Source organism: Lonchura striata, chromosome 5 (genome assembly GCF_050655825.1).
Source record: "Lonchura striata isolate lonStrDom1 chromosome 5, ASM5065582v1, whole genome shotgun sequence".
In the NCBI taxonomy this organism is placed as follows: Eukaryota; Metazoa; Chordata; class Aves; order Passeriformes; family Estrildidae; genus Lonchura; species Lonchura striata.
Window position 1 is genome coordinate 36,456,905 of NC_140707.1, and position 26,812 is coordinate 36,483,716.

At 41.9% G+C, this 26,812-nt stretch overlaps 1 protein-coding gene and 1 long non-coding RNA gene across 7 annotated transcripts in view; both read right to left on the reverse strand.

Annotated features, from left to right (window-relative positions):
- INO80 (INO80 complex ATPase subunit) overlaps positions 1 to 9,921 on the reverse strand; it is a 64,920-nt gene extending 54,999 nt beyond the window's left edge. The window contains exons 1-5 of one of the 6 annotated variants that reach the window (XM_077784158.2): positions 9,656 to 9,918; positions 4,507 to 4,579; positions 2,351 to 2,536; positions 921 to 1,087; positions 757 to 824 (exon numbers count right to left, since the gene is read on the reverse strand). In XM_077784158.2, the coding sequence (XP_077640284.1) occupies positions 757 to 824; positions 921 to 1,087; positions 2,351 to 2,493 (378 nt within the window). In that variant the 5' untranslated portion in view covers positions 2,494 to 2,536; positions 4,507 to 4,579; positions 9,656 to 9,918. Of the gene's footprint in view, positions 1 to 756; positions 825 to 920; positions 1,088 to 2,350; positions 2,537 to 4,506; positions 9,044 to 9,655 lie in introns of those variants that run through there. The other 5 variants (XM_085580271.1, XM_085580273.1, XM_021533451.3 and 2 more) reach the window with 5 other exon arrangements.
- A 526-nt stretch (positions 9,922 to 10,447) lies between these two features.
- Positions 10,448 to 26,812, reverse strand: part of LOC146767326 (uncharacterized) — a 37,308-nt gene continuing 20,943 nt past the window's right edge. The window contains exons 3-4 of the long non-coding RNA XR_014955578.1: positions 16,142 to 26,688; positions 10,448 to 13,330 (exon numbers count right to left, since the gene is read on the reverse strand). This is a non-coding gene — a long non-coding RNA (uncharacterized LOC146767326). The remainder of the gene's footprint in view (positions 13,331 to 16,141; positions 26,689 to 26,812) is intronic.

The window sequence follows — 26,812 nt, forward strand, 5'->3', positions numbered from 1 at the left end:
AAGTGTAGCACGGGTGCAAAAGTGAAATTTTAAGTTTCTAGATTAGGGGTTCAAAGGGGACAAGATGGAGGAAATTGGGTGAGTCTTGTCCTTTTTCTCCTTCTACATGCCCTCCCTGTTTCACTGTAGTGTTGGCATTTTTCTATTGGTTTAGGCTGGGGACACAATGTTAAATGTAGGTGATAGATATTGGCATGTTATTGTAAATACAGCACAGGTAGTTTCTGGTATATAATGTTTGTAACATCCCACTGAGGGGCAGAGCCCCACACGCTGCCCTGCAGGACAGACCTGCGGCAGGGCAGCAGAACATGTTAGAGATAAACAAGAATAAACAACCTTGAAAACCAGCACAGACAAATTATAGCTTCTTCTTTGACAACGGGGCAGAAAGACAGACACTTTCTACAAACTTGGAATCATCAATACCTCAGATTCCAACAAAGCAGGACCTGACTTTCATAAACCCATGCTGGCTGGGCCTGATCCCTGGTTATCTGGCACATGCTGCGTGATGACACTCAAGATGATCTGCTCCATAACCTTTCACAGAGCACCAAGGACAGGCTGACAGTTCTGTAGGTCCCTACGCCCTCCTGACAGCTTTTCTTGTAAATGGTTGTCATGCTTGCAAACTTTCAGTCAACTGGGGCCCGCCTGGTTAGCCAGGACTGCTGGCAAATGACTGAGAATAGCTAGGTGGGTAACTCTACTCACAGATTCCACAATAGCTGCATTTCTTTCCCACATTCTTACCTTCAGCCACTTTCTGCTTTTCTTCAGTTTGGAAAAATTATACAAGCTCCCTTTTTCAGACTTTGGTTCTGTTTACAGAAAAAAATAAAAAATGAAGTTCTTAAGAATAATGCTTTTCCAGACTAACCCAAAGAAAGCAGAGATTCAACCCAGTACATGCCTACCTGGCTGAAGTACTCCGTTCAGGGAATGTGTGTTCAGCATCCCAGAATTCCCTGCTCCAGAAGACTCTCCAAGAAAGGTGTCTGGAGGCTCTTCCTTAACTTGCATCAGGGGATCCCCAGACTGAGGCAGCAAAGGATTGTCATCCAATCCATCTTCACTTTCATCACTGCAAGAAGATCCATAATACAGTGGCAATGACAGGAAAATATTCAAAAGAGAAGATGTCCATCCAACTTTCTTACATAAGGGCATTTGTCTAAAGGTTTGAGAATTGAGACAGGTTCAGATGTAATTTTACACACTAGAAATATTGCTGTTAATAATTTCCCAATTAACCCCTTAGCAATAGTTAATCATGAGATCAGCCTGGCTATGTTATCAACCTGCCCCTCCAGTCTTTAACTAGGTGTCTAGTTTTAGAAGCATGAACTACGCAAGTCAAACCAAAGAACAATATTGTCATGCTCACTGAGACATGTGAGAAATGTCCCAGATACACCTTTTCTAATAATTTTGTGGCTCTTAATACATGCTTATAAATATATCTGTTATCTGCTGCCCATTCTGTTACCAGTTCTGTAACTCTGCAATTCTGAAACACTGATGAAATGAAATATGTACTTGATTTGGGACAGAAACACACACTGATGATGCCTCATTGCTACAACTTACACAAATCCTGCATCTGATAAGTCTTTCCATTTTTTTTATGACTAAAGGCTGTAAGTGTCCCTGAAATAATACTTAGCCCTTCCTCTTTCTACTTTTTGCAGACAAAGAAAGTTTTGGCCACTAGCTAGAAAAAAAGAACTTTAGAACATTGTACTAATTTGTACATGAGCTGGTAGCACATTATAGTTCACTATGAACTGAGAGAAGCATGGTCCAAAATCTTTCATACAACCATAGAATATCCCAAGTTGGAAGGGAGTCACAAAAGCCTTTAAGTCCAATTCCTGGCTCTGCACAGGAGAATCCCCAGGAATCACACCATGTGCCTGAGAGTGTTGTCAAAATGCTTCTTGAACTCTGTCAGGCTGGTGCTGTGATCCCTTCCCTGGGGAGCCTGTTCCAGTGCCCAACCACCCTCTGGATAGAGAACCTTTCCCTAATATCCTGCCTAAATCTCCACTGAACAAAACTTCATTCAGTGACAAAACTTCTGGTGTCAGTGGCCACCAGAGAGAAGAAATCAGAAAAAATTTGCTTCAGGAACTCAAAGCTAATGCTAGATTTATTATTAAATTTAATAGTATTTTTTATATTTCCTCTTCTCTAATCTAAGTGACCTCTCCTCCTTTAAAGCAGAAGAGTTTCTAATGAACAAGTCACAGATAAATTCTTAATATGGTGTTGGTGGGGAACAGTATTATAAAAATGCCTGTCTTTCCTTGGCACTCCCAAGGGAAAGTAGAAAAGCTTTTGGTACCTGGATATACTCCTGTTAAAGATGGCAGATGTCTGTCGTAGGAACTGATCCAGTTGCAGAGCTTTTTCCAGGTATTGCAGATAGAGGGGTTTTGCCAGCTCTGAGCAGCTGCCATCCTCCCTGGCACTCAGCTCTGAGGCCATAGAACAAACTTCTCCTCATGCACAGGTGCCTCTGAACACACAGCTGTGAAAGGAAACAATGGCCATCAGCACCACAACTCCTCTGAAAAGAGCAAACCTGGGGAGCAGACAGATCTACCAAGACAATTCTTGGCAAAAGCTTGGGTTGCACTTAACAGGCATAGTAAACAAAGAGAAGTTGTCATTCAACTTTCCACCACAGCCACAAACTAGATTCTTAGTTTTCTGGTTTATGATTTTGTTGGTTGCTGTTTGATAGTAACAAGCACTGTTTTAACCTAGTATGATAATCCAAGTGGTGACATAGAAATTCAAAGTATTATGATGACAGTCCTCAAGCAACTAAGTAAGCTTTCATCATTATTAAAGATAACATGTTTAGCCCTGAACAGAAGGCATATATATATAATAACTGACTCCAAAAAAGAAAGAAGTACTAAAAATATCTCTGTTGTTTTTACCATTCAGTTCACAGCTACAGTCTGAGTACTTCTAATATTTCTCCTTTACCTTACAGCAATGCTCTTTCAATACTGAAAATATAGGTGTTACCTGTTGGCAAACGAGCTACAAAACCTTTTCCTTCTGAAGCGCAACTGTTATTTCATTAAATAAAAATACAAAAAAAGCAACTTGCAACATACTTTTTAATATTTACAAATTTAGAACGTATTCTAGCATTATGCTTTTCAACTAGTAGAAACTGTCCACCTGATTTTTTTTTTTTAATTGTTCTCTGGATTTAAGATTCTTAATAAAGCCAAATGCACCCCCCTGCAATATTTGCATACTACATACTCTAGAAACAAAGGTATCAAAACATTTCATTGCTCTGTCAACTGCAGTTTTCTTTTCCTTCAACTACAAAGGACATCGTAACAACTGTTACAGTAATAGCTCTGCCAAGTCAAATTTTACTTTTCTTTGACTACAAAAGATGCCATCACTGTTAAAATAATAGTGAGAAAGGTATGTGATTTCCAAAGCCAGAGTTGTTACTGCATAAATCAAAGTGCTGTCAAGATCTTAAATATTTACAAACAAACAAACATATCAAGTTTTTACTTCTGGTGGAGAACAAAATCATAGAATGGTTTAGGTTGAAAAGGCCCTTAGAGAACATCTAGTTCCAACCCCCACCATAGGCAGGGACACCTCTCACTAGAACAGGTTGCTCAAATTAAAACAGTCAGACTTAGATTAATTGTTCTTCTGAAGGATTCTTCTGGTTTCTATCACATCTTACTACAAAACCTGAATCAAATTCCACATTAATTTAATGAAAGACATATATTTGTTCAATTATTATATCACCAACTGAATTGTTTTGTGCTTACGTAAGTGAACATCCAGATTGAGTATCCAATCTTCAAGTGGTTCTCTCTTCACATATACAGATCCAAACCCCAGCATCTAACCTTCTCTTTTATCCTCCAAAATTACAGAACAAATTCAGAACTTCAAAGTTACAATATAAGTGATTCTCATCTTAAGACTAATGGCTGTGCTTGAAAAAGAGCAAACTGTATTATTTCTTAATAAATACTGTGTCTTGAGTTAACATCCTCATCCACAGAGAATAACCAGTAACACACCAGAATTCATTAGATAAGGTAACAGCTCTGTGATAAAAATACTTTTTAGACTGAAGCTTTCTACATATTAGGTCCTTGCATACCTGACAGCAATTGAATGACTAACTCTGTCACCAAATCCTCCTTTCCAGCAGAACTTAGCAACACCTGAAAGCTTTCCCTATAAGGGTAGTAAGATGCACATTTTCCAAGCAACTTTCATCTACTTATGTCAAAATGCTTAACAGGCATTTGAAAGCAAACCAACCAAACAAAAAAATTAAAACCAAGAACTGTCTTCCAAAAGAGAGGAAAACACAAAATGAACCACAAAATCATTTTGGTTGGGAAAGACCTCTAGGATCATCAATTCCAGCTGCTAATCCCACACTGCCAAGTCCACCACTAAACAATGTCCCCAAGTGCCACATCCACACACCTTTTAAATACCTCCAGGGACAGTGACTCAACCACTTGCCTGGGCAGCCTGTTCCAATGCTTGACAACCCCTTCTGTGAAGAAATTAAATAAAAGGCTTAAAAAATGAGAGGAAACATGAAACTTGTGCCTCTAATGGAAGAGACCATTCATGAGGTGGTAGAAAAGAACACCTTGAAGGTGAAAGGGGTTTTCCTTTCCTTATGATCACTAATAAAAATGACATATATTACAAGAGCAAAAATCTCTCCCTAGTGTCATAGCAAAAAGTATGGTGATTCCTTTTGTCATTCAATTTCAAAATGTATCCATCAACCAGGGCATGCATTAAATCAATCAGAAAAACATGGCATCTTTCACCTGTCTGCTGTTTGCAGAAAACCACATTGCCAAAACTCAGCCTTGCATTTCCACATTTAATAGTCTTCCTTGACCTGACATAGTATAACTCCTCTGTATTTCACCCATATAAGAAGATATGCTTTTGCTTGTCTTCCTATTTTAATTGCTCCACAAGGCTCCTGTACATACAATATTAATTACTCTTGTCCTCAAAACAGTTACTAGTCTGTATCCTGCCTACCAAATAAACGAAAAAGTACAGGAGAGCTTAATGATATCCTTAAAACGTATTTACAATGCCCAAAAGAAAGTCAGTAAGTGTTACACAAGCATACTGAATAGTGAATAACTCAGACATTTAATTCAGCCTTTCATTTATTTATATGCTGACAATCACAAAGTGCTTCTCTGCTGATCAAAGTAATAATACAGAAGGCTAAGTGATAGATAATTAATTCTCCATTCTTTCATTTTCACGATAGGTTTTAACAAAGATTTCCAATAGCAAAAACTGGTTGAACAGTGAAGTGAGAGAAGATAGGAACAAACAAGAGGCACACAGCCTGATCCACTACTGTATGTAACTGTTTACAACATCACTAGCATACTGCTTCAGTGGATTTACATGGGGATGACATTCATTTCACATTTCTTTGACATTTTTGAAACAAATCTATCCTTTTTTCTACTCAGTTTAAGGACAAAACACAGATTTTCAAAAATATTTTACTGATGGTAACATTTAGGTAAATACTCATATGTTACAGGGCACATCCATGACTTCCTTACTGATATATACCAACTTCACGTTAAGTTGCAGTATCAAATTCAGTAGCTATTTGTTTTCTCCCTTCCTCTCCCTTAGAGTTCTAACAGTTGAGAAAAACAACATTTGGAAATAAATAGCTTCTGCACTGCCAGGCTGGCACTTTGAATCTTCTAGCATTCTTAATGAGAAGTTCACACTTAAGCCATTTAATTGCATCAAATGGACCACTAAATTTTTAAAAGTACAGGTGAAATATCAGCAGGAATGTAATAATTTCATGCAAATAACTTTAATAGTAATTGTATTTTTTTAATATCTAAGTTCTGTTCTGAAAGAGCCTTCCTCATCCTCTTTTAAATCCCTTTGCTTAGTTTAATGTTAATGTAGGTGTGGGGTTTCTTCCCTCACTCCTGTTTTTCCAAGTCTGCCCATTTATAGCATCCAGTCAGTAAGCAAACACCCCACACTGGAGAAGAATCCTCCAAGGACATCTTCTGAGAGCAGCTAGGTTTTATAACAAGGTTTCTAAATTTTATGCCCACTGACCTGCACCAAACAAACAGCTTGTCTCCTGAAACAGCTTATCTTTAAAAGCAGATTCTCCCAATTTAAACAAATATCCACTACATATTTCTGAATGAAAGTCCAGCAAGCTTTTCTTACTGGTATCAAACAGGAACTCTGTAAGTGCTAAGTGCAAAATCTGGCTCTTGTGCTTAGCTGCAAGCTGAATGGGGTGTGTTTTGCAGAGCTGTTTGAAGCAGGACATTTTCATCCCCGAGTTTCTTGTGCTTTCCTGCTCTTCATGACTAACATCAACCGCCATAGTAAATAATGATAACAACTCCACTCCTAGCTGAGGGCACAGACACAAACACAAGCTGCCATGCAAGTACAAAGTACTGTATTGCAGCTAATGCACAGTACCTCTTCTTAGCAAGGCAAATCAGGGAGGTAAAAGTAATTCAGTCTCGCTAGCCACACACTAAGTGCATGGATATGAAGTGTGACCAGCTGGCAGTTGAGCACCAATACTTGTTCCAGTATTTCAGCCCACAGAAGCAGCTTCTTTTCTCCATCCTATCACTGCAAGTACACTGACAAAACATCCATGTGGACAAAAAACTGAAATCACAGAAAGTATGTATTCCTCATTTATTTATAGCATGGAAGGTTTTATCCATATAAGGATTAAAACTGGTCAAAGATACAATCTTCTGTGCCACCTTGTTGCCTTGCAATTTTAGCAGTTTTCTGGGTTTTTCCCACACATGGGTTTTTTGTGTTTTGCAATTCCACACCAACATATTAAGATAGATTTTCTATATTTATGCAAATCCCTAAAATACTTTGCCTTCTTGAAGAAATTTAGAATTGAGACATACAAGTCTCCCTGGAGTAGCAGAATAGTTAATGCTGTGAGGTTTTCCAGTAGTAATATCTCCAGAATAAATCCTGACACAAATATATATATATGTGTGTGTATATATATATCTCCAAACAGAAGATTCACTCAGACAAGGTTTGTGTGGAAAACACAGACTAGCACAGTAATAGCAGCTAGGCATATTTTTGTCAGACTTCTTTAAATGCATATAATCTCCAATAGGAAAAATTGTAGTTGTACAAAAAATCTGAACTATTTTGTTTGAAGGAGAATTACATGCTCTCCTTTCCCCACTCAGTTTAGCTTGCTTTGGTAAATGCATAGTTACACCAACAACAATTTCCCAGAGCTATAGACCACATTTTAAAGCAAAATGTAATTCCCATGTTTGTTTTTTTTTTTTTTATGGCAGTGTCTTAAATATAACTGGTATATATAAGACACTATGGCTTTTCAAAAAGCAAATACAAAATTTCATACGAAGCTAAAGCCTCCACTAACCTCAAGTTGAACAAATAAAATTAATGCATATACAACTAAACTCTGAGTTCACACCGTCTGAGTTTGAAATTAAAAAAGACCTTTTAATTGCTTTTCTGAGTAATGAAATCCAGGTAAACTAGATGCTTTACTTTGCTGTTCTGCTTTTGTGGTATGGTGTCGTATTGTTTTCCAAGGAATGAGACAGCATTTCAGTGATCTGTGTTTCACCTTTTAATCACTTTTGAATACAGAGAAGAGCCAGCAGGGCACTGCCTCTGGATTTTCCAATTCCCCCCCAAAAAACCCAGTTACAGATAAGGCCTAATTTATTGTTTAAAAGAAAAACTATACAGCAGTGTATCAGAAGCATATATGTAGCAAACAGCAGAATACCTTCAACCATACTGAACACATAAGTAGGCACGTCACAGCTCTGCTTCCAACTTTAAACTAGCAGAAAAACAAACCTATTGAACTGTTCAATTAGAGTAATTCTTCTCCCAAAAGAGCAGTTAATAGTATCCATGGAGGCCTCAGACAACGCATTTATACTCTGCTCTACAGAGCAGCACCAATAGTTAACCTCACACTTTGCAATTCTGTGCACACAAAATAACAACTTCATGGATATTTGCCGTTTTGTTTAGTTTTTACTCCCTCTACCCTAGACCATGAAAAGGGAACTATGTCCAAAAAAACCTCTAAGAGGACTTGCCATCTAACTCAATCTAGCATGTAGTCTAGCCTGTCAAGGAGCATGCTTATTACAGCTTATTACATTATACCCAAATGGAACGGAACTTGTTTATTGGAATCATCAAGATTTGGGACGCAGTATTTTCAGCAACTTCAACAATATACAAGTGAAAAATAAACAAGAGAAGAATTACAGGCAATATCCTTTAGCCCTGGAAAAAGGTTCAAGCTACACTTCTATTTCTTGTCCTTTTCCCTCACTATCTTACCAACCTCTCAGTGTCAGAACACTCTTATACATACACACTAAAGGAGTGACAACACAAATGAGTCCTTTGAGTTAAAAAATGTGTTGGTCACATACATAAAGGGCTTATCAGATGTGCTGTGTACACCTTATCAGATTTGTGTGTACAAATCCATGCAGATTTGTTTGTAACAGAGGAAACTAAAATTCTAATTATACACATTTCACCGTAAAAAAATTACACGACTTTCATAATTTTCTTCATGCAAAGACGAAACTAAACTAAAGGAGTTTATTATCATCTGCAACACTGCAGTGGGAGAAATCTTCCACAGAAGACAGGAAACAGCGTTAAGAACAGAAATTGTACCGAGTCACACAGAGAAATTGTACTAGGCTACCTGTTTGCAGTCAAACAGGAGCGGACTTTAGAGCGCAGCTTTCGGGAAGTGCGCATTTAGCAGCGCGAACACAGCACGGAACTGCGCTCCACGGCCACCCGGGAGACACTTTCCATCAACAACGCCACGAGTCTGGCAGGGGGCCCCTTCCTGCAGGTGCCGGTGGCTATTCCGGGAGCGCCGGGGCGGCCCGGGACCCCGCCCCTCCGGGCTCTGCGGGCAGAGCCGCGCCACGCGGCCTCACGTACAGGGGCAGCCGGCCCGGCCCGGCCCGGCCCAGCCCAGCCCGGCCCGGCCCGGCCCGGCCCGGCCGCGGGGCGGAGGCCGCGCTCTGACGGCAGCGGGCTTTGGGGGGGGGAGGCGGGCGCGTTCCCGCAGGCGCGCCCCCGCAGGCGGCGGCGGCGGGCGCGCGCTCCCGCCGGTGACGCGGCGCTCCCGGCCCGGCCGCGCCGCCGCCCTCGCCGCGCGCCCCCCCGCGCCCCCCCGCCCGCGCACGCGCCACCGCCCGCACGTGCGCCGGCAGGTGCGCGGCGGCGCCCCCGCCCCCCCCACCCTCCCGCCGAGCCCCCCCGCGCCCGGCGGCGCCCGGCCGCCGCTCTAGACCGGGACTGGGGGAGGGGAACGGCGGCTCCGCGCCGCCGGTACCGCGGGGCGCATCCGGCGGGCAGGGCGGGGAAGGGGCCTGTCTCTTTAAGAAGAGGCCCGGCTGCTGCGGCCGCCGGTCGGCGCGGGGGGTGAAGCCTCGGCCTGCCCGGCCGGCGCCCCCGCTGCCGCCTCCCGTAGTCCCGGCCCGGCGTGCCCTTCGCAGTGGCCGCGGTGGCTCACCTGGGTAGCGGGCCCGGCGGCGACGCGGCGGCGGCGGCGGGGGGCTGGGGGTGTCTCCCCGGCTCGCTCCCCCGCTTGCTCCACCCGGCCTCTCGCCCCGCGTTGCCGGGGCTGGCGTTGCCTGTCTCCTGCCGCGGGGCGCTCCCGGCTCCTGCCTCGCCAAGATGGCGCCCGCGCTGGTGCTGAGGAGGAGGCGGCGGCTGCGGGCGCTGGGACGGCGGCGGCGGCCACTTTCGCTCACTGAGAGGAGAGGAGCAGGGACACGGGGAGCCATGGCGGGGGGGAGGAGAGGCGCCATGCCCAGGCCTGATCAGTCGAACCCCGCACGCCTCCCCGCCGCCCCGGCCCCGCGCCTGGGCCCCGCAGCCCCGGCAGCGCCGCCGTGCCCGCGGCACGGACCCCACGGCAGCACGGCGGGGCTCGGCCCCGCAGGGACCCCGCGGGGGGCCCGCGCGCATCGATGCGCTCCTGCGCCCGATTGGTAGGGTCTGGCGGTGACGGAAATTGCCGAAGGGACTCGGCCGGTCGGCCGGGTGAGCCAGCGAGTCTCGCGCGAGGCGGGGCGGGGTCTCGCGATGCAGGCGCGGGAGGCGGGTGTGTCCCGGAAGTGACGCGCGCTCGCCCTTGAGGCGCCGCGAGGCGCCGGCCGCGCTCGGGGCTCGGCGTCTCGCTCTCGGGCCGGGGCGCGCGGGCAGCCGGTGCCGCCCGTGCCTGCGCCTCGCGGGGGCCGCCCGCGCCGGCCCGGCAGCCCCGCAGGGGACGGAGCGGTGAGGGGCTGGCGGCGCTGGAACCGGGGCGCCGCCAGGGTTAACACGTGTGGGCATTTGGTGAGGCTGCGTGCGTTCTGCCGCTTTCGCTTTGTCATGCGCTACGAGTGGCGTTAGAGGAGCTCCGGACGAAACAAGCCTGAAGGTTAATTGCGAAGGTGTTTTCACCGTAAACACGGTGTGGCCCTGTTCAGCACTGCTGCCTCCCAAAACCCATTAAAAAGTACTCTTAGAGCAAATCCTTAAGTGGATGATTAATCCGTATCAACTGCTGCATAGCGATAAAAATCTGTTATTTCATGACTAAGCTATGTCACTCCAGCGCTCAGTAGTTTTGGCTGCATGGAGTTAATTGCTCAGTAGCTGGGACTATCATGAGTTTTGCATGCAGAATAAAAACCTGATGTTTTGAATTTACTAAATCGTGTTTATCCTAAGTCGAGGACTTTGTCGTGTCTCGTCCTTTGCCACTGAGAAGGAAAAGAAATCTTGGGAGGGTGCACAGCCACGGCAGCTGACCTGAACTTACCAGAGGGATATTCCATACCACAGGACATCGTACCCAGTATAACGGGAGGGCAGCTACTTGGAAATGAGGCCGATCTGGATTCAGGAAGGGAATCTGGCATTAGTCAGTATGGGGTGAGCAATTGTATTGTGCATCACTTGTTTTTCTATTCCTTTTTATCATTATTATTATTTATTGACTTTTTTTTCCCAATTATTAAACTCTTATTTTAAGCTACGAGTTTAATTTTGATTCTCTGCCCCATTTCACTGGGGCAGGGCAGGAGGGAGCAGCTTCATGGTGCTTAGATGCTAGCTGGGCTTAAACCACCACAGTTGCTAGGATATAAAAGTAAGATCATGGCTACTCCTCCAGTAAAACTTTTAGAGTTGTCCTTAACTGGTGAGGCTAATTGTACCCCTAAGTACAGCCAGGAATTGCATTGTTTAGGAGGCATGCATGATTTGGTTACATGGTAGTACCATGCTCAGACAGAGCTTGTACTGAGCAACATCACTGTGGCTGATGGACCATTAAAAAAAAAAAAACAACAACTTTTTTCTTCTTGAAGAAAACGGTAATTTTTAATCTGCATCAGTGAGTGATGACTCAATTCCAATGTATTTATTTTCTTTATGCTGTTGCCAAAAGAGAACCAAAGGGGAAGTGGTACTTACATTTACCCAAGAAAGTTTTGCTACTTGAATCATTATAGTGGTACAGATGCAACTAGACCGTGAGGTCTCTCTCTGGAAATCCTTTTCCACGACAATGCTGTTCCAGTCAGAGATCAAGTCCTTGGAAGAGGCTGAGAAGGCAGCTCAGCCTCTTGTCAAGAAGGGTAGCCTCAGCAATTGCTTTGAATCCTGTAGAGACATTCCATACTGTATCCCAGACTTGATGCTTTCATCTCTCAGCTCTTTTTCCCTCCCTCTTTCCCCTACCTGATGTATCACTATTTTCTGTCTGAAATAGGACTGCATGAACACAGATATTTTTGGTTGTGGAGATACAGCTCTTGATCTGTCTCTGACAAGAGAGCCTGCATGTTCCACACTATACCCGACTGATCTGTGATAACCCATGACTGTTTGGAAAAAATCTTCTTTCAGTTTAATGACAAAGAAAACCTTGGCAGTTTTTCCATCACTCTGCCAAGAGAGCAAGTCTGACTTACAGTTTCAAATGACAACATATTTAAATACTGCTGATCTAGTACTTTGTGGGGAGAAGTAAAAAAACTCAACACACCAGAAAACTACAATGTTCCCCCTAAAAATATTTTTTTAAAATGTGCAGATACATCATAAACACAGTCACACCAATTTACATCCCAAGAAAACCAAACAGGTAGTGGCATGTACTCACATGCAGATGTCACATCTGTCACAGACTGTTCTTGGACTGCAGTCTGGTTGGCACAGTGACCTTTGACCTCATCCATTCTTCCCTATTCTACATTCATCAGTGTTCACCAATATGTCAAAGAACTTGTTCTGAGACTGAGGCATAGCCTACATTAATTTTGGCCTGTGGTAGAGCAGTAGTATTGCGCTAATACTTTATTTTGCTTGGGAAGGGACTGGTCTATACCTCCTAAACTGCTTTTTGCACACACCACACAGCACAGTGGTGTTACAGCCTTATCCACTTGACCTGGATGTGGCAGTGCTGGCAAACAACAGTGGTGACAGTGGTCTGCAACTTCTAGCAGGAAGCTGCTCTAATGAGAATTTTACATACCTGCAACAGGTAACAACCAATACAGTTTAAGAAAGTGGTCTTTCAACAATGGAAGAAAAATAAGTCACTCTTAAAATCAAAAATAGCTCTCAGAAAAAATGGATCTCAAAAATAGACCTAGAGAAGAACAGTCAGACACAGCAGGAATTTCCTCCAAAAGACAGACCATCATTATTTCCATTCAACAGTGGGATGTTGAATTACTTGCCATTGTAAAGTCAGGAGCTTTTGTTTGACACCTCTGCAAGAGGAATAGCCTCTTTCTTTACTTAGATGTCTCCAAACACATAATCCAAGCTCATCAAATCACCTGTGTCAGAAATGATATTCGTACAGTCTGCTTGAGGTAATTTTAAGGCATTCCCACAGATTTTACCACATGAATTTGATTTTCAAGCTCTGCTTTGACAAAGTACATCCTTGACTGTTGAAGGATGTGTTTTGAGCCCTTTTTTTTTTTTTTTTTTTGTGGGAAAGCAATCATCTCTGTAGTTTCTATCCTTCTGTGGATTGTTTCTCTCTATTAAATTCCATGGCTGGTTGGATCAAAAGACCATCCTCTTTCATTCTGTAGTCTTCTATTGCTTTCTCCCTTCTCAGTTCCTGCATGTCTGCCAGCTGACAGCTCCTCTGGCAGCTCCATGCAAGTGGGCTTATCTGGAAAAAGAAACAGAAAAGAAATCAAATCAATAAAAATGAAATAACATACTATAGTTTTGTTAGAAACAGGGATGAGGTCCCTCTACAATTAGCCAATGGAACACAACAATCCTGCTGTCACATACAGCACAGCACCTTATCTACTGCAGCTTTACCATAAGTGCACTGGCGATATCAACTGTGCTGCACAAGGGTGTGGTAATAGCTCTGTGGTACCAGAGCTCTGCATGGGAACTGGCACCTCTTAAACAAGAGGACTCTGCACTTCTAGGAAAATATTTGCTTCTGTACGCCAGTGGGTTCCCAGGCATCTGTTTCTTTGAATTTAAGTCCTAAACATGAGAACACGTCTGCATTTCCAAGTACCTAACAACCGTCAGTATGAATCCACAAGGAGGGTTAAAAATGTAGCACACGTAGCTCCTTCACTAGCTCTTCTGTGTGACAGAGCTGCAGAGAAACAGGAACACATTTTCATGGATGTCTGCATCCACAAGAAGAATTACTGCTAGCAGACAGTTAAAGTGAAAATGCAGGAACTGCCAAGCCTTTCGGGGTGAGAAGTTTCTGTTCATTCCTCCCCTTCATCAGTGAGGAAGATTATCAGTTTCTGAAAGATACGGAAGAGGGAAGCTGAAAGTTTCGATAATGAAGCCCTGAGGCTCAGAGGTCACTGCTTTGCATCTGGTTTGTGGGTAAAAAGTCAGGAGGACTTAGGAGGGAGCATCCACCATTCAAAAGACTCAACTACCACTTGCAGATTATGACACAGGAAACCACAGAAAGTGTCGACATACCTTTCCAAAAACATGAGGCTCAACAGATGCCTTTCTTTTTATTTCCCTCTTATTTTTTCTATTTTTCATCCTCATCTGCCAGTAACAAGAATGTTGCATTATCTCTTTTGGCTGCTGTGAACCACTGGCAATACTTTACTGTTGCTAGTAAATGAGACACAGGTAGAAGCAGTGATGCAGAACTCAGAAATCAAGCACTCCTGAATATGTTGAAGACCACAAGGATGATCTGACCCTAGTAGGAGCTCATTTAGTCAGAAAGTGATTCTGGTATTTTGCCACTCCACATTTGGATTTTAAATACGTATTGCAAACAGATTTCAAATAAAGTAAAATAAACTTATTTGTGTGATCTACCCACAAGATATAGAAACCACAGAAAATTATTAACAGTGTAATGACAGTGAAAATGGCTCCTTTTGCTACCCATACTAGATTTCTAAAGCAAACCAGATTTCTAAAGCAAACCAGATGAGATACCAAATCAATCTTCAAAATACCATTTGAAATACCCAGGATCAAGTTAACTATCCTTGGCTAATCTTATGGAATAGATGGATTTACAAAAGGATTGTCTTCAGCAAGCCGAGAACCACTTTAAAAATTCTACAAACAGCCCAATACAAAGCAGAATTTCTACTCTCTTCCCTTTAACGAACTGTTCTTTTCTCTTGTGTCATGCCTACTTTCACATGCATTTCACATTGGAAATTCACATGTCAAGCTCATTTTTTTCCATTAACTAAAAACAACCTTCTTTTTGTGGCAGCTTTCCTCTAAAGAGAAAAGATTTTCAAATATGACCTCCTCTCTTATATCTGTGATGCAACTATGACCTCTTGTGGTTATCTAATCTACTTCTAAATCCTCAATAATGGGATTTACAGCTCTGAGCCCTTAAGTAATGCCCAAAGGATTCAAGTCTCTGCTTCAGTGCTTTGTTAAACTAGGGCAAAAAAAAAAAAAAAAAAAAAATCATGAAGATAAAGCTGCATTCTCTTTCCCTAATAAATACTTCAAGTCATTTAAAACTGCAAAAATGAGGCACTAAAAGGATTGAATTATGTTAGTTTCACCTCTTATGCATGAGGATGTCTGACCATGCACTTTTCACCCAAATTTAATACCAACAATATCTTAGTGCAAGCTCTCACAAGATGATGTCATTGAGCAGACAGAAAAAGACTACACCAATACCACTGCTTGTTTGGTTTGCACAGACCTGTTCTTTCCAGCAGGAAAGAACAGTGCAATAAGTCAAATTCTTCTATAAGTAACCAAAAATCTCATTTCCTCCACTTTCTGCTTTAAAAACTAACAAGCAATTACAGAAGTCTCCACCATCTGGCCACTCCAAGGTACCTGAGCATACACTACTACTGGTTCTACATAACCAAAGATGAAAAATGCTACTTTGATTTTTCACATTTTTTTTAAGATAACAATTATGAGAATAAATGAGGATGACCAGATAACTCAGTCATGGTTTTATAGAAATAAAAATCTTTGGTGAACAAACATTACTCAGAAGCAGTGTATGCAAACCAGCTCAGCAGTACATAGGTTAGGAGAAAAATAGAACAAGATGGGGGGACCAAACATTCTTGCCAAAACAAAGCAACTCTGTCAGCTCCAGGTACCAGCACTTTACAGCTGCCTGTTGCTCTTCATATCCTCACACACGTAAACAGCCCCTGTTGAAGCCAGTGGTTCTCAGTCTCTGAGAGTGAGCAGAAGGTGCAGGTGACTGTGCTCATGCCTTAAGAGTTGTAACTCACCATTCACTAGGCAAACATGGGATGGGTTCTGCTACTGAACTAACAGGAAATGGAGCTAGGTAGATACAGACACCAGCACTTCTGCTGCTGCACACAGGAAACAAGGTATGTAGCATAAAGCAAGGTATACAGCCACAGGAAAGGAAGCTTCTGATAACTGGATCCTCCAGAGTTTATCCACTGGAGCCTTAGATCCAATCACTAACCAGAGAAATAATCAAAGACAAACCTACCTTTGTGCTCACAAGGTGATCTCCATATCCAGTCCAATAAGCACTTAAATAAGTTGTTAGGTCAGACATCAAGTTATCCATTAGAGATGCGTGGAGCAGCAGAAGATACACAGCTTTCAGAACAAATGGTTTAAGCAGAGAAGATAGGAAGGGTCTCAAGGACCATATATCAGGATTCTCTTGCATATCCCAGTGCAGATGAAATCAGTTATTATTGTGGTTTAATCCCAGCCACAAAATCAATACCATGCAGCTGTAAAGTCATTCCCCTCAGCCCCCATCATGGTAGAGAGGAGAACTGGAAAGAAAAGGTAAACCTCGTGGGTTGAGATAAAAATAATTTAATCATTAAAAAAAAAAGCTAATAATATAATAATGATAAGTGGAGGGAGAAAGAGAAATAAAATCCAAGAGAAAAAGTGCTGCACAATATGCCATCATTGAGTACCAATCAGCTCCCTTCCAGGTAACTCCTCTGGTTTAAATACTGGGCATGTTGTTCTATGGTATCAAATAGCCCTTTGGCCACTTTGGATCACCTGTCCTGGCCAAACTCCCACCTTTTTCTGCAGCTCCTCATGGCAGAGCATGGAAAATTGAAAAGCCCTCAGCTTAGGGTAAGCACTACTGAGTAACAACCAAATCATCAGTGTGTTGTCAACACTATTCTCATACCGAATCCAAAAACTACAGCACTACACCAGTTACTAAGAAGAAAATGTACTATGTCCTAAGACAGTTACTTAAGTTGAAAAACATTTAAGAAAGCTTTTCATCATAGACTTCTGCAGTTTACAACATATTTCCTGATGTTGATCTTTATTTTCAGTGCAACTGAATGCTTTCAGTGTCTAAGGCCGTCTGTGTACAAACCTATGCTGGTTACAGAAGCAGAAATTTGGAAGGACAGATTGCTTCCTAAAAAAAACAAAACAACCAAACCAGCAAGATCACCAACCAACAAAAACATGAACTAAAACCCAACACACACCTATTCCAGCATTTAAATGCTAAATTCTTTCTCATCTATCTCTGAAACTAGGTTGGATTCCTAAGAACTGAGATAAAAGACCTAAAAGCAAAAAATCCACCTCTCATGAAAGGAGCTAGAGAAGCAGCTAGGGATAAGTAACTTCATCAGCAATCACAAATGAAACCAGAAGAACATGAAAATAAGCCCCAGGTAACCAGCATGACCATGATACTCTGGGCAAAAATGCATTACAGAGTAGTTTACACTGGTATACTTATTGCATGCACATTAAGTGTTCATTTTCCACTTTTCAGGGCAATAGGATGATTTGGTCTGGTACTAAGGAAGGCATGTTGTCATTTGGCTTAGGTTTGCTGTACAGAATTCTCAAAACAGAAATTTTAAGAGACACTATTGGAATTCTAAAACTTACATAAAAATAAACTGTGTTCAAATTTGAGGTTTCACTGAATAGCTTTTATAGCAATATCAAATAACATTTAATCCAGGCTTTTGGAAAAGATTTTAAGTCTATGAACAGACAACACAAACCCACTTGTATTTACTGCGGAAGTTAAAAGACTAGAATGAAGGGATAAAAAATGCCCTTGTAGAGAAAAGATTATTCCTATTTGGTAAAAAATCTTGCCTATATAGTGAGGTCTCATTAAGTATCGAATATCCTTATTCAATAGCTTCTCTAGAAGTCATCTCACCCCACCTCAACCCCTCCCTAGCACAAAAAAGCAAGGTCAAGTGATTAAACATTCTAAAAAAACTGATAGAATCATAGAAACATTTAGCTTGGAAAAAACCTCAAAGATCACCAAGCCCAACTGTTAAGCCATCACTGACAAGTCCACCACTAAACCACATCCCTAAGTGCCACATCCACACATCTCCAGGGATTGTGACTACACCACTTTCCCAGACAGCCTGTTCCAATGCCTGATCACCCTTTCAGTGAAGCAGCTTTTCCTCATATCCAATCTAAACCTCCCCTGACACAACTGAGGCCATTTCCTCATCTTCTTGCTTGCTACCAGAGGAAAGAGAGTAATCCCACCTAACTACAACCTCACTTCAGGTACTTGTTGAGAGCAATAAAGTGCCCTCTGAGCTTCCTTGTCTTCACACTAAACAACCCCAACTCCCTCTGAGCTGCTCCCCCTCATAGGACCTGTGCTCCAGACCCTTCACCAGCTCCATTGCCTTTTTCTGGACATGCTGCAGCACTTCAGTGTTGTTCTTGCAGTGAGGGGCCCAAAACTGAATGCAGGGTTTGAGGCATCACCACTGCTGAGTACAGGGAGGGACAATCAATGCCCTGGTCCTGCTGGTCACATTCTTTCTGGATTTTACTAAGGCTTTTGATACTGCTCCTAAGAGCATCCTTCTGGACAAGTTGCCCAATTGTGGGATAAGCAGGTTCATGGTGTTTTGGGTGAAAAAACTGGCTGAAGGACAGCGCTCAAAGGGTTCTAGTGAATGGAGCTACATCTATCTAGTTGGCAACTGGCACCAGTTGAGGGGTACCATTGGTATGCCTTGTGGTTCAATTCCAGAGCCTGTTTTGTTCAGTGTATTTATCAACAATCTGGATACAGGAGTTGAATGCACCATTAGGAAGTTTGCTGATGGTACTGGGAGGCATTGCTGACTCTTGAGGGACAAGAGGCCTTGGAAAGGGATCTACATAGATAGGAGCATTCTGCTACAATTAATGGGATGAAATTTTCCAAGTTGAAATGCCAGATTCTGCATCTAGGATGGAATAACATTGGACACAAGTATATATTGGGAGAGTGGCTGGAAAGCAGCCCTGCAGACAGGGATCTGACTGCCAGCAGGCTCAGTGGGAGTCAGCAGCCTGCCCTGGCATCAGCGACAGGACACATGGGAATGGTTAAAACCTGTACCAGGGAAAGTTTAATCTGGATATTAGGAAGCATTTCTTGGCTGAGAGGGTGGTCAAACACTGAACAAACTTCCTAGAGAAGCAGTCGATGCTCCAAGCATGACAGTAAGAGGCATTTGGGCAATGTCCTTAATACCAGGCTTTGACTTGGCCAGCCATGAACTGGCCAGGCAGTTGGATTACATGCTCACTGTAGGTGCCTTGCATATGAAATAGTCTATTTTATCAAGCTTATGTTCCCCAAATCTTAGAAGTTCTTGACCCATCAAGTTTTCCCTTGCTTGTTCCCATCTGAAAGATGAACAAAACCAAGGAAACTAGAGAATGATAATTTGGTTCCTGAACTGCACAAGAATTATTTCATTCTAATAATGCTGTCAATAAAAGTTCCCTTTTCCCCCATTTGACTCAGGATTCATTTTAAGCAATTTCCTCAGTTGAAACTAGGTTTCAGAATTAGTCAAAAATATTAACATATCTAGAACATTTTCCCACCCAAGTTATATATAGCCTGTATTGTACAATCTTTGTGGTTCTTCAAAACCTGAATTTCAAATGAGCTATTAGGTAATACCAGCATAAGCACTGATGCCAATTAATGCTTGTACCTGTCTCTCAAAGTGCTACAAAATGTCCTTAACTACAGCAATTTAATAATTACTTGCTGCCTTTCTCTTAACTCAAGACGGGCAAAGGAGAGCGCACAACTGAGTCTTCAGAAGGTGCCTCATTGAATCACTCACTGAAGTCACCTGCTCTCTGCACTTCACGATGGCATCCCACTGGAAGGTATCTTCACCTGTAATGTGCAGACATGGTGCAGCAGGAAGCCACAAGTTGTCACTGAAAGCTACAGAACATTTGCAAAGCATCAGTAACCTGTGATGGAAGGGATCAATATGCCGTAACCAATGTCCATTAATCCAAGGCAACTAATATGCAGGTTTGACAGCAGGGTTGCATATTAGAAGTAAAGTATGCTGTGTGCAAATTAATCATCATTCTGACTGCATGCTGTTGCAGAGCTAGCAATATGACTCCTTAAAGCTGTTATATAAAAGGGTACATTAGGTTTTAAAAATGACTTATGTAAGTTTTATGTTGTATTTGTCTATAGCTCCTTCTAGCCCAGTGCTGTTATATCAGAAGAGCGTGAAACACATAGTGATCCTTTCCCAGGATACTTACAGTTTTACCTTTTATCCAAAACCTAAAATAATTATGCCAGATAAAGAAAACATGGTGAAAGAATAGGTAAGTTGTCAAACCTTTTGCCTATTAACTGATTTTGCCATTATGACTCATCTTTGACAACACATAGAGCCAGAAGGAAAGCAGGGAACAGCATAGCATGGTGTTTGCTTGTTTCTATTCATGGTTTCATTCTTTTTACCTGTTTGCATTGGTCTGTGGAATCAGATAGCAACGAGTTCTTCACTTTACATTTTATGGCTAAACCTTAACTCAAAGACTCTTGGACTTCTGTCTTATGGAAAGTCTTTCTCAAGCTGTCAAATTTTCTGTATTTTTTTCAGCACACACGTTTACGAAGAATTGCAGTATTTATTTTGGTAGTACACAGATATGCAACCCACATTTTACAAAGGCAGGAGTTTCAGTGCAAGGATGCCCAGAAAGCAAGTTTAGGGATGTAAGCACTGACAATAGCCAGTTGCTAGTCAGGCTCCATCAGTTGCTTACTTCCATTAGAAGTAGGAATCAGGCCAAGGAAACAGAGTAATTGAATCTCCAAGCCTAGAGAACTATCAGTGCAAGGAAAGCAGTCACAGTAGCTCATACCAAGACAACAGAACAATGAGTGCAATTTTGTGTACCTTGGATCCTAGTGTGGGTAGTTCTGGTTAATTATTTCCACTGTTTCTGTTACATATTCTAGCCAGTACCTTTGGAAGTGCTGGGGGGAATTTTCAGCTCTTTTTCATACAGTCAAGACTTAACACTAACTGATATATGATCTGTAATAAAATAACATAATTTTTAAGGGCAAAAGGCCAAACTAAAATTAGAAAGTAACTGAGAGAAACCTGTGCCATAAAAAGCTTACTACGTAGGCCAGGTTAGGGATTTGAAGAGTTCCTACAGGCAGTTATATCTATGACCTGAAAAGTTAGCATACATGCAAGCACAAGTCATACATAACTATGTATAACACATCCATACCCATTATGAAGGATTATAGCCATTGTGTTACAGTCTTCTCTTCAAAAGGCTCTTGATTTTCCTGTTAGTGACATATTAACCACCGTACCACCAGGGCCAGCACTGGCAAAATCAGATTTTTGTGATAACCTGGCCTATTCCCTCATTTTCACCTCCGCTTTTACCAGCAGATGCTTCCCAGAGCTGGATGCCTGTATTTGAATATGTTTCTACTTGTGCAAGAGGCAGAAAGCACAAAGAACATAATGCACAAGCTGACCTAGCTCCTGCTTAAGTCACAGTAGCCTCAGGCTGTTCTAAGTTTGATAAAGAACAGCTAACACACCTTTAAAAAAAAGCACATTAAACCTGTTGCTAGTTTTGGATACTGGCTACCTTTTAAAATGGGTCTACACAAGAGTCTAGCTATCAGCCTTGCCTGCAGTTTTTTTCTAGCTAGAACAAAGTCACAACATTCACAAGGTTCAACAACTGTCACATTCTAGCAATGTTGACCTTATCTGAGAGAATGCCCTGAAGTTTCTCTTGGTTAAATATTTGTCCCCAACCAGAATACCTTTGAAGGGTACTTGTGTAGCCAAGACACTGAAGGACACTTCAGTGTACTGGTGAAAGGGACAGTTTGAAACACAGCAGCAGCCATGAATGACTTGAAGCATGAAATGTCTGATTTAAATGCCTACACCCTAGAGCATGACCCCAACACTCATTATTTGACAAAAAAAAAAAAAAAAAAAAAGGCTGTTTAAAAGTGAACTGCAGCACTACTCTTTTTCATTTTGATGAACAATGAAACTAAAAGGTTTCACCTTTAAATATTATTGGCACTAAAAGCAGAGTGCACCCTAATTTTCACGCTTGGCTAGGGAAGAGAAAAGATTGCTGCAAAGACAAAACTAACAGACAGATCACATCAAACCTTGCCTTTTTTTTTTTTTTTTTTTTACTTTCATACTTTGGTATTTGAATTGTTAAGTATAAAAGTGAATGGATAGTGAAATAGCTGAGACGCTTAAGCATCTCAGCTGTAGGGAATATACAAACAGCATACTATTGTGAAATTATTAAAGTATATATTTTATATAAAAGGAGATGTGGATGTCCTATCCTTGGAACTGTTCAAAGCTAGAGCCCAACAGGTACACAACCCCTGCTGGGGGGGTTCACAACCAAAGCTGCTGGGTGGAGCTCTAAGCAATCTGGTCTTATACAAGGTGTCTCTAGAACTAGATGATCTTTAAGGTCCCCTCCAAGCCAAACCATTCTATGATTCTATTTTCAATCCCATTAGCCAGGTAAATGCAACTACCTGTTCTTTAGTCTATACAGCCCTTGCAGTCTTGCCACCATTCTCTGAGAACAGAAGAAGCTGATTTTGGATCTGTGCCTGTATAAGTACACACCTGCATATGTGTCAGAGCAGGAACCATACAACCAAATCAGCACCTGACAGCCAGCACAAATCCAAAGGGCAATAGTTGTTGCAGCATATACCACAGTGTAGATAGCCACAATACACAAGAGCATCACCACACAATTTCAGAAGCCTTTAAGCATTCACCCAGAGTAACACCATACCATATCAGAAGGCTACAAGCATCTGCCCTTCTTGTTCTTCAGCCCAACCTTTTATACCCCTCATTGTTAATGCAGTGCACCTGTGTGCCTTCTGTTCCCTTTGGTGGTTGGTCAGTGCACCTGGGCACTCCATGGCTCATTGCTGTCAGTGCTGCTCCCCTGCTTCTTACAGCTGTAGCCCACTGGGGATGAGGCTCAGCCACAGCCCCACTCCCAATGACCACAAACTGTGCGCCTACAAATTGACTTACTGAGCTTTGAGTTATCTGTCATGCCACGTATGTTTCAGGAACAAGTATAAGATTAAAATAGTCACCAAGAGGAATGCTCACCGGCTGAAGCACTTTGATTTCTCCAAAAGATCAGTTGCACTCCTCAGCCACCTTTACAGTTGGTAAGAGCTACAGGATAAACATTTTGGAAAACAGGCCAGTTTCCCTCTGATGTCTGCTGATAACAAGGTCTGTACTTACCTTTCTGTTACCATTGTTCTCTCAGAATACATCTTGTTCTGATACAGACAAACCAAGAGATAACAATCTGTGGGAAAAATGCTGTCTGACAAACACGAAGTACATTTCTTGGCTAATATCCACATTACCTCAGAGGGAATATTTTGAGCTATCTGAGGCCCTGAGATGGCTCTCTAAGGAAACACAGGGAGAACTCCATGAGCCACAATCTGCTTGGTTCTGTGTCTGCTTGTTTGTTCACTTCTTCAGCTTAAAGTGCACCTGAGCCAGCAAGACAACCAAACCTAACACAGAAGTCAAAACATTATTAAAATGTTCATGCTGGTGCAATGTGAAAGAGAAATATTTAATGCAATACCCTCTGCCTCTGTTCAGAAAATGAACTGCTGCATATGAAGCAACTCCTTAATTCAGCGGTTCTTACAGAAGACCCTGAAGCTAGCCAACCATAAGCTTATTTTCCACAAAAAAGCCCTTATCTCAGATAAAATTTCACATTTATTCTGAAAATATAAGGTGAAAGCAGAACCTGAACAGATGTTCACTGCAAAGATCAGCAACAGTCTTAAGGTAAACTGCAGTTCAAGGTACAAAGAATGAAGTACCTGACCAGAGCCCAAGAACAATGCAAATTAAATATCTGTAGGTCTTTACCCTGAATCAATAATATTTCATCTATTAGTTAGGTAGAATAATTGGAGGGCAATTATACAAGCTCAACAATATGAAAAAAAGTTTCAGTTGCATCAGTTGCATCACTGAAACTTTACTGTAGTCAAATAGAAGTTACTAAAATCATAAAAAATGGTAACATCAGAGGACCATAAGAAGAAATATAATATTTTATCAATTTCTCGAGGTTGGGATTAAAGGCACTTGAGACAGTATTTCATGTTCAGACTCAGGTGTTTATTATTTCTTATCTATGTTACAGTCTCAGTACTGTGAGTTTGGCAGCTTTTTCATTAGCAAGGCACAAAATGGCTAACTCTTGTTACAAGTTCTTTTAAAACTAAACTATCCAATTAAGAAAGGACACCTAGATTATTTTCCCTTTTAACCCAATAACTGATCCCTTGAAGTCCGCAATGTGGACTTTTCTGTTCAGTCACAAAACACCACCCAAACCCATGAAGAAGGAAGAAGAACAACTTGCCTCTGCCCTAAAACCTCCATCTTGCTTCATATTTATTTCTATATTCTAAAATCCCAAACTCTAAGTTTTCCACCCAGTGATATTACAGACTTCTAACCACCTGCACACCTATAATCCCAGTGCTATTTATAAATTTTAAAAGCCTGTTCCACAACCTCAGGTCAAATGTAGTGTTCTCCTGTGGGTCTGTGTCTTTAAGCACAGAAAGTTTTAAATTCTCAGCATCCAGGATTCCAACAATATTTGAATAAACTATTAAAATGTGGTCTTGTGAGAAGCATTTAGGAGCATGGCTCTGCAGGAGTTTGAAGTATATTTTTACTAGCTTTCTGAAGACACACTTATAAAGGTTTTGAGAGCATCTCTATAACTCTGACTTCTCCATGCAATTGTTCTGGAACTGTTCCACCACAGGTGAAATGCTCATAGGAAATTTTCCCTGAAACCACAAGCTGACAAGAAAACAAACCAAGGAAATTCTTCTACCTAGGAACACTACCAGGAAACAAGAAACAAAAACCAAAACCAACCAATCAACCAAAACTAAAAAAAGAGAGAATCGTAAACAATACCTTGGAGGAGACTTTTTCCTTGGAAGAAGCCTTATACCCACCACCTTGTTCACCTTTTCAGAGCTGAGGAAAACAAACTTAGCACAACTGAGTTTGAAAATGAGATTTATAGTCAATGTCAGTTGTGGTTCCCCTAACATGTACCTCCCGTCCCTTCTCCTCCTGTGAAAGAAAGGAAGTATTTCAATAGACTCAAAAAGCATTGCTGTTCCCTTCCCCGAATCTGGTTAATTCAATGACAGAAACAATTTACATTCTAGTGCTGAAAATCAATGTTTGGACACTTGTTAAAGACTAGTTAAGTCTAATGACTTAAGCATCCCATCAGAAACAAAGCCAGCATTGAACTACAACTAATAAATTTACAGACTATTGGATATAGACTAAAGCAAGTACATAAAAAAAGGCAGAATGAAGTAAGTTAATCACTTGGTAAGTCCAGTAGATGCCTTCTAGCTAGTTGGCCCTCGGCACTTTGCTCCTATCCCCAAAACAAAGCAGATGCCAATAGAAATGCACAGGACCTTTATACATTAGAAATGCTTTTCTTAAATACTTCCATATTTATGTCATTAGCGAAAAAGGCTCAGATAAACAGATCATTTAATAGAGATGTTTTTGCCTGTGTGAATAAAAGTAAGACCAAATTAACATGAACTTTAAACATTTTAACTTCCCAGCACAGTCCATAAGGGAAAGTCATGCACATGTACAGCAACATACAATGAACTTGCCTTAAAGATGTAAACAGGGGGCACTCTTATCTCAACTGAATACCTTTGGAGGAGTTACTTTCATTAGCAGTCTCATTGGACATTAACCATTGTTATTTAACCAGTAAGCTTTAATGCAATACAGTCCCAAGACCTTCCCAAAATGAGCTGATGTTATTATTATTTCATTTATAGATAACTGGGGAACAAAAGCTGTGTGATCTAGACACCATTCTAATTCCTGCTGATTTTAGGAGGAAAAAATAAAACTGAATAATTCAGATGTGACCCAAAAGGGATTTAAAATGCTGAACTATTGGTGGGCATGACCCCCCTGCCCCAAAATGCAATAAGCGAAGCCTCACCATTGACTATTCCATGACCAAAAATTATCCTTAATCCTGGAGTGCTTCTGCCAGTTTCCAAATTCTTCACTGACATGAAGGAGGGGAAAAAATAGAGACATACATCAGGTTCCACTCTCTGGGGTAAAAGCTTATCATTACCACTGACCTGCTGGAAAGTAGCTCTGCAGAGAAAGACCTGGGGGTCCTGTTGGACAACAAGCTATGAGCCAGCAATGCCCTTGTGGCCAAGAAGGCCAACGGTGTCCTGTGCACTAGGAAGAGCACTGCCAGCAGATCGAGGGGATTGATTCTGCTCCTCTACTCAGCCCTGGTGTGACTGCATTAGAAGAGGTGTGTTCAGTTCTTGGCTCCTCAGTACAAGAGAGAAGTGGAGCTCCCGCAGCAACCGGTGGAGTTCAATGAGGATGAATGGTCAGCTGGAGCTTCTCTCTTATGAGCAAAGGCTGAGGGAGCTGGGCCTGTTTGGCCTTGGGAAGAGATGATTGAGTGTGGACTTCTTCAATGTCTATCAGTATCTGAAGGGAAGGTGTCAGAGGATGGAGCCAAGCTCTCCTCAGCGGTGCTAAGCAACAGGACAAGAGGCAATGGGCAGAAATGGATGCACAGAAGTTCCACCTAAACATGAGGAAAAAATATTGTGTGGGTGACCATGCACTGGAACAGGCTGCCCATAGAGGTTGTAGAGTCTCCCTCACTGGAGATACTCAAGAATCATCTAGATGGGATCCTGTGCCAAGTG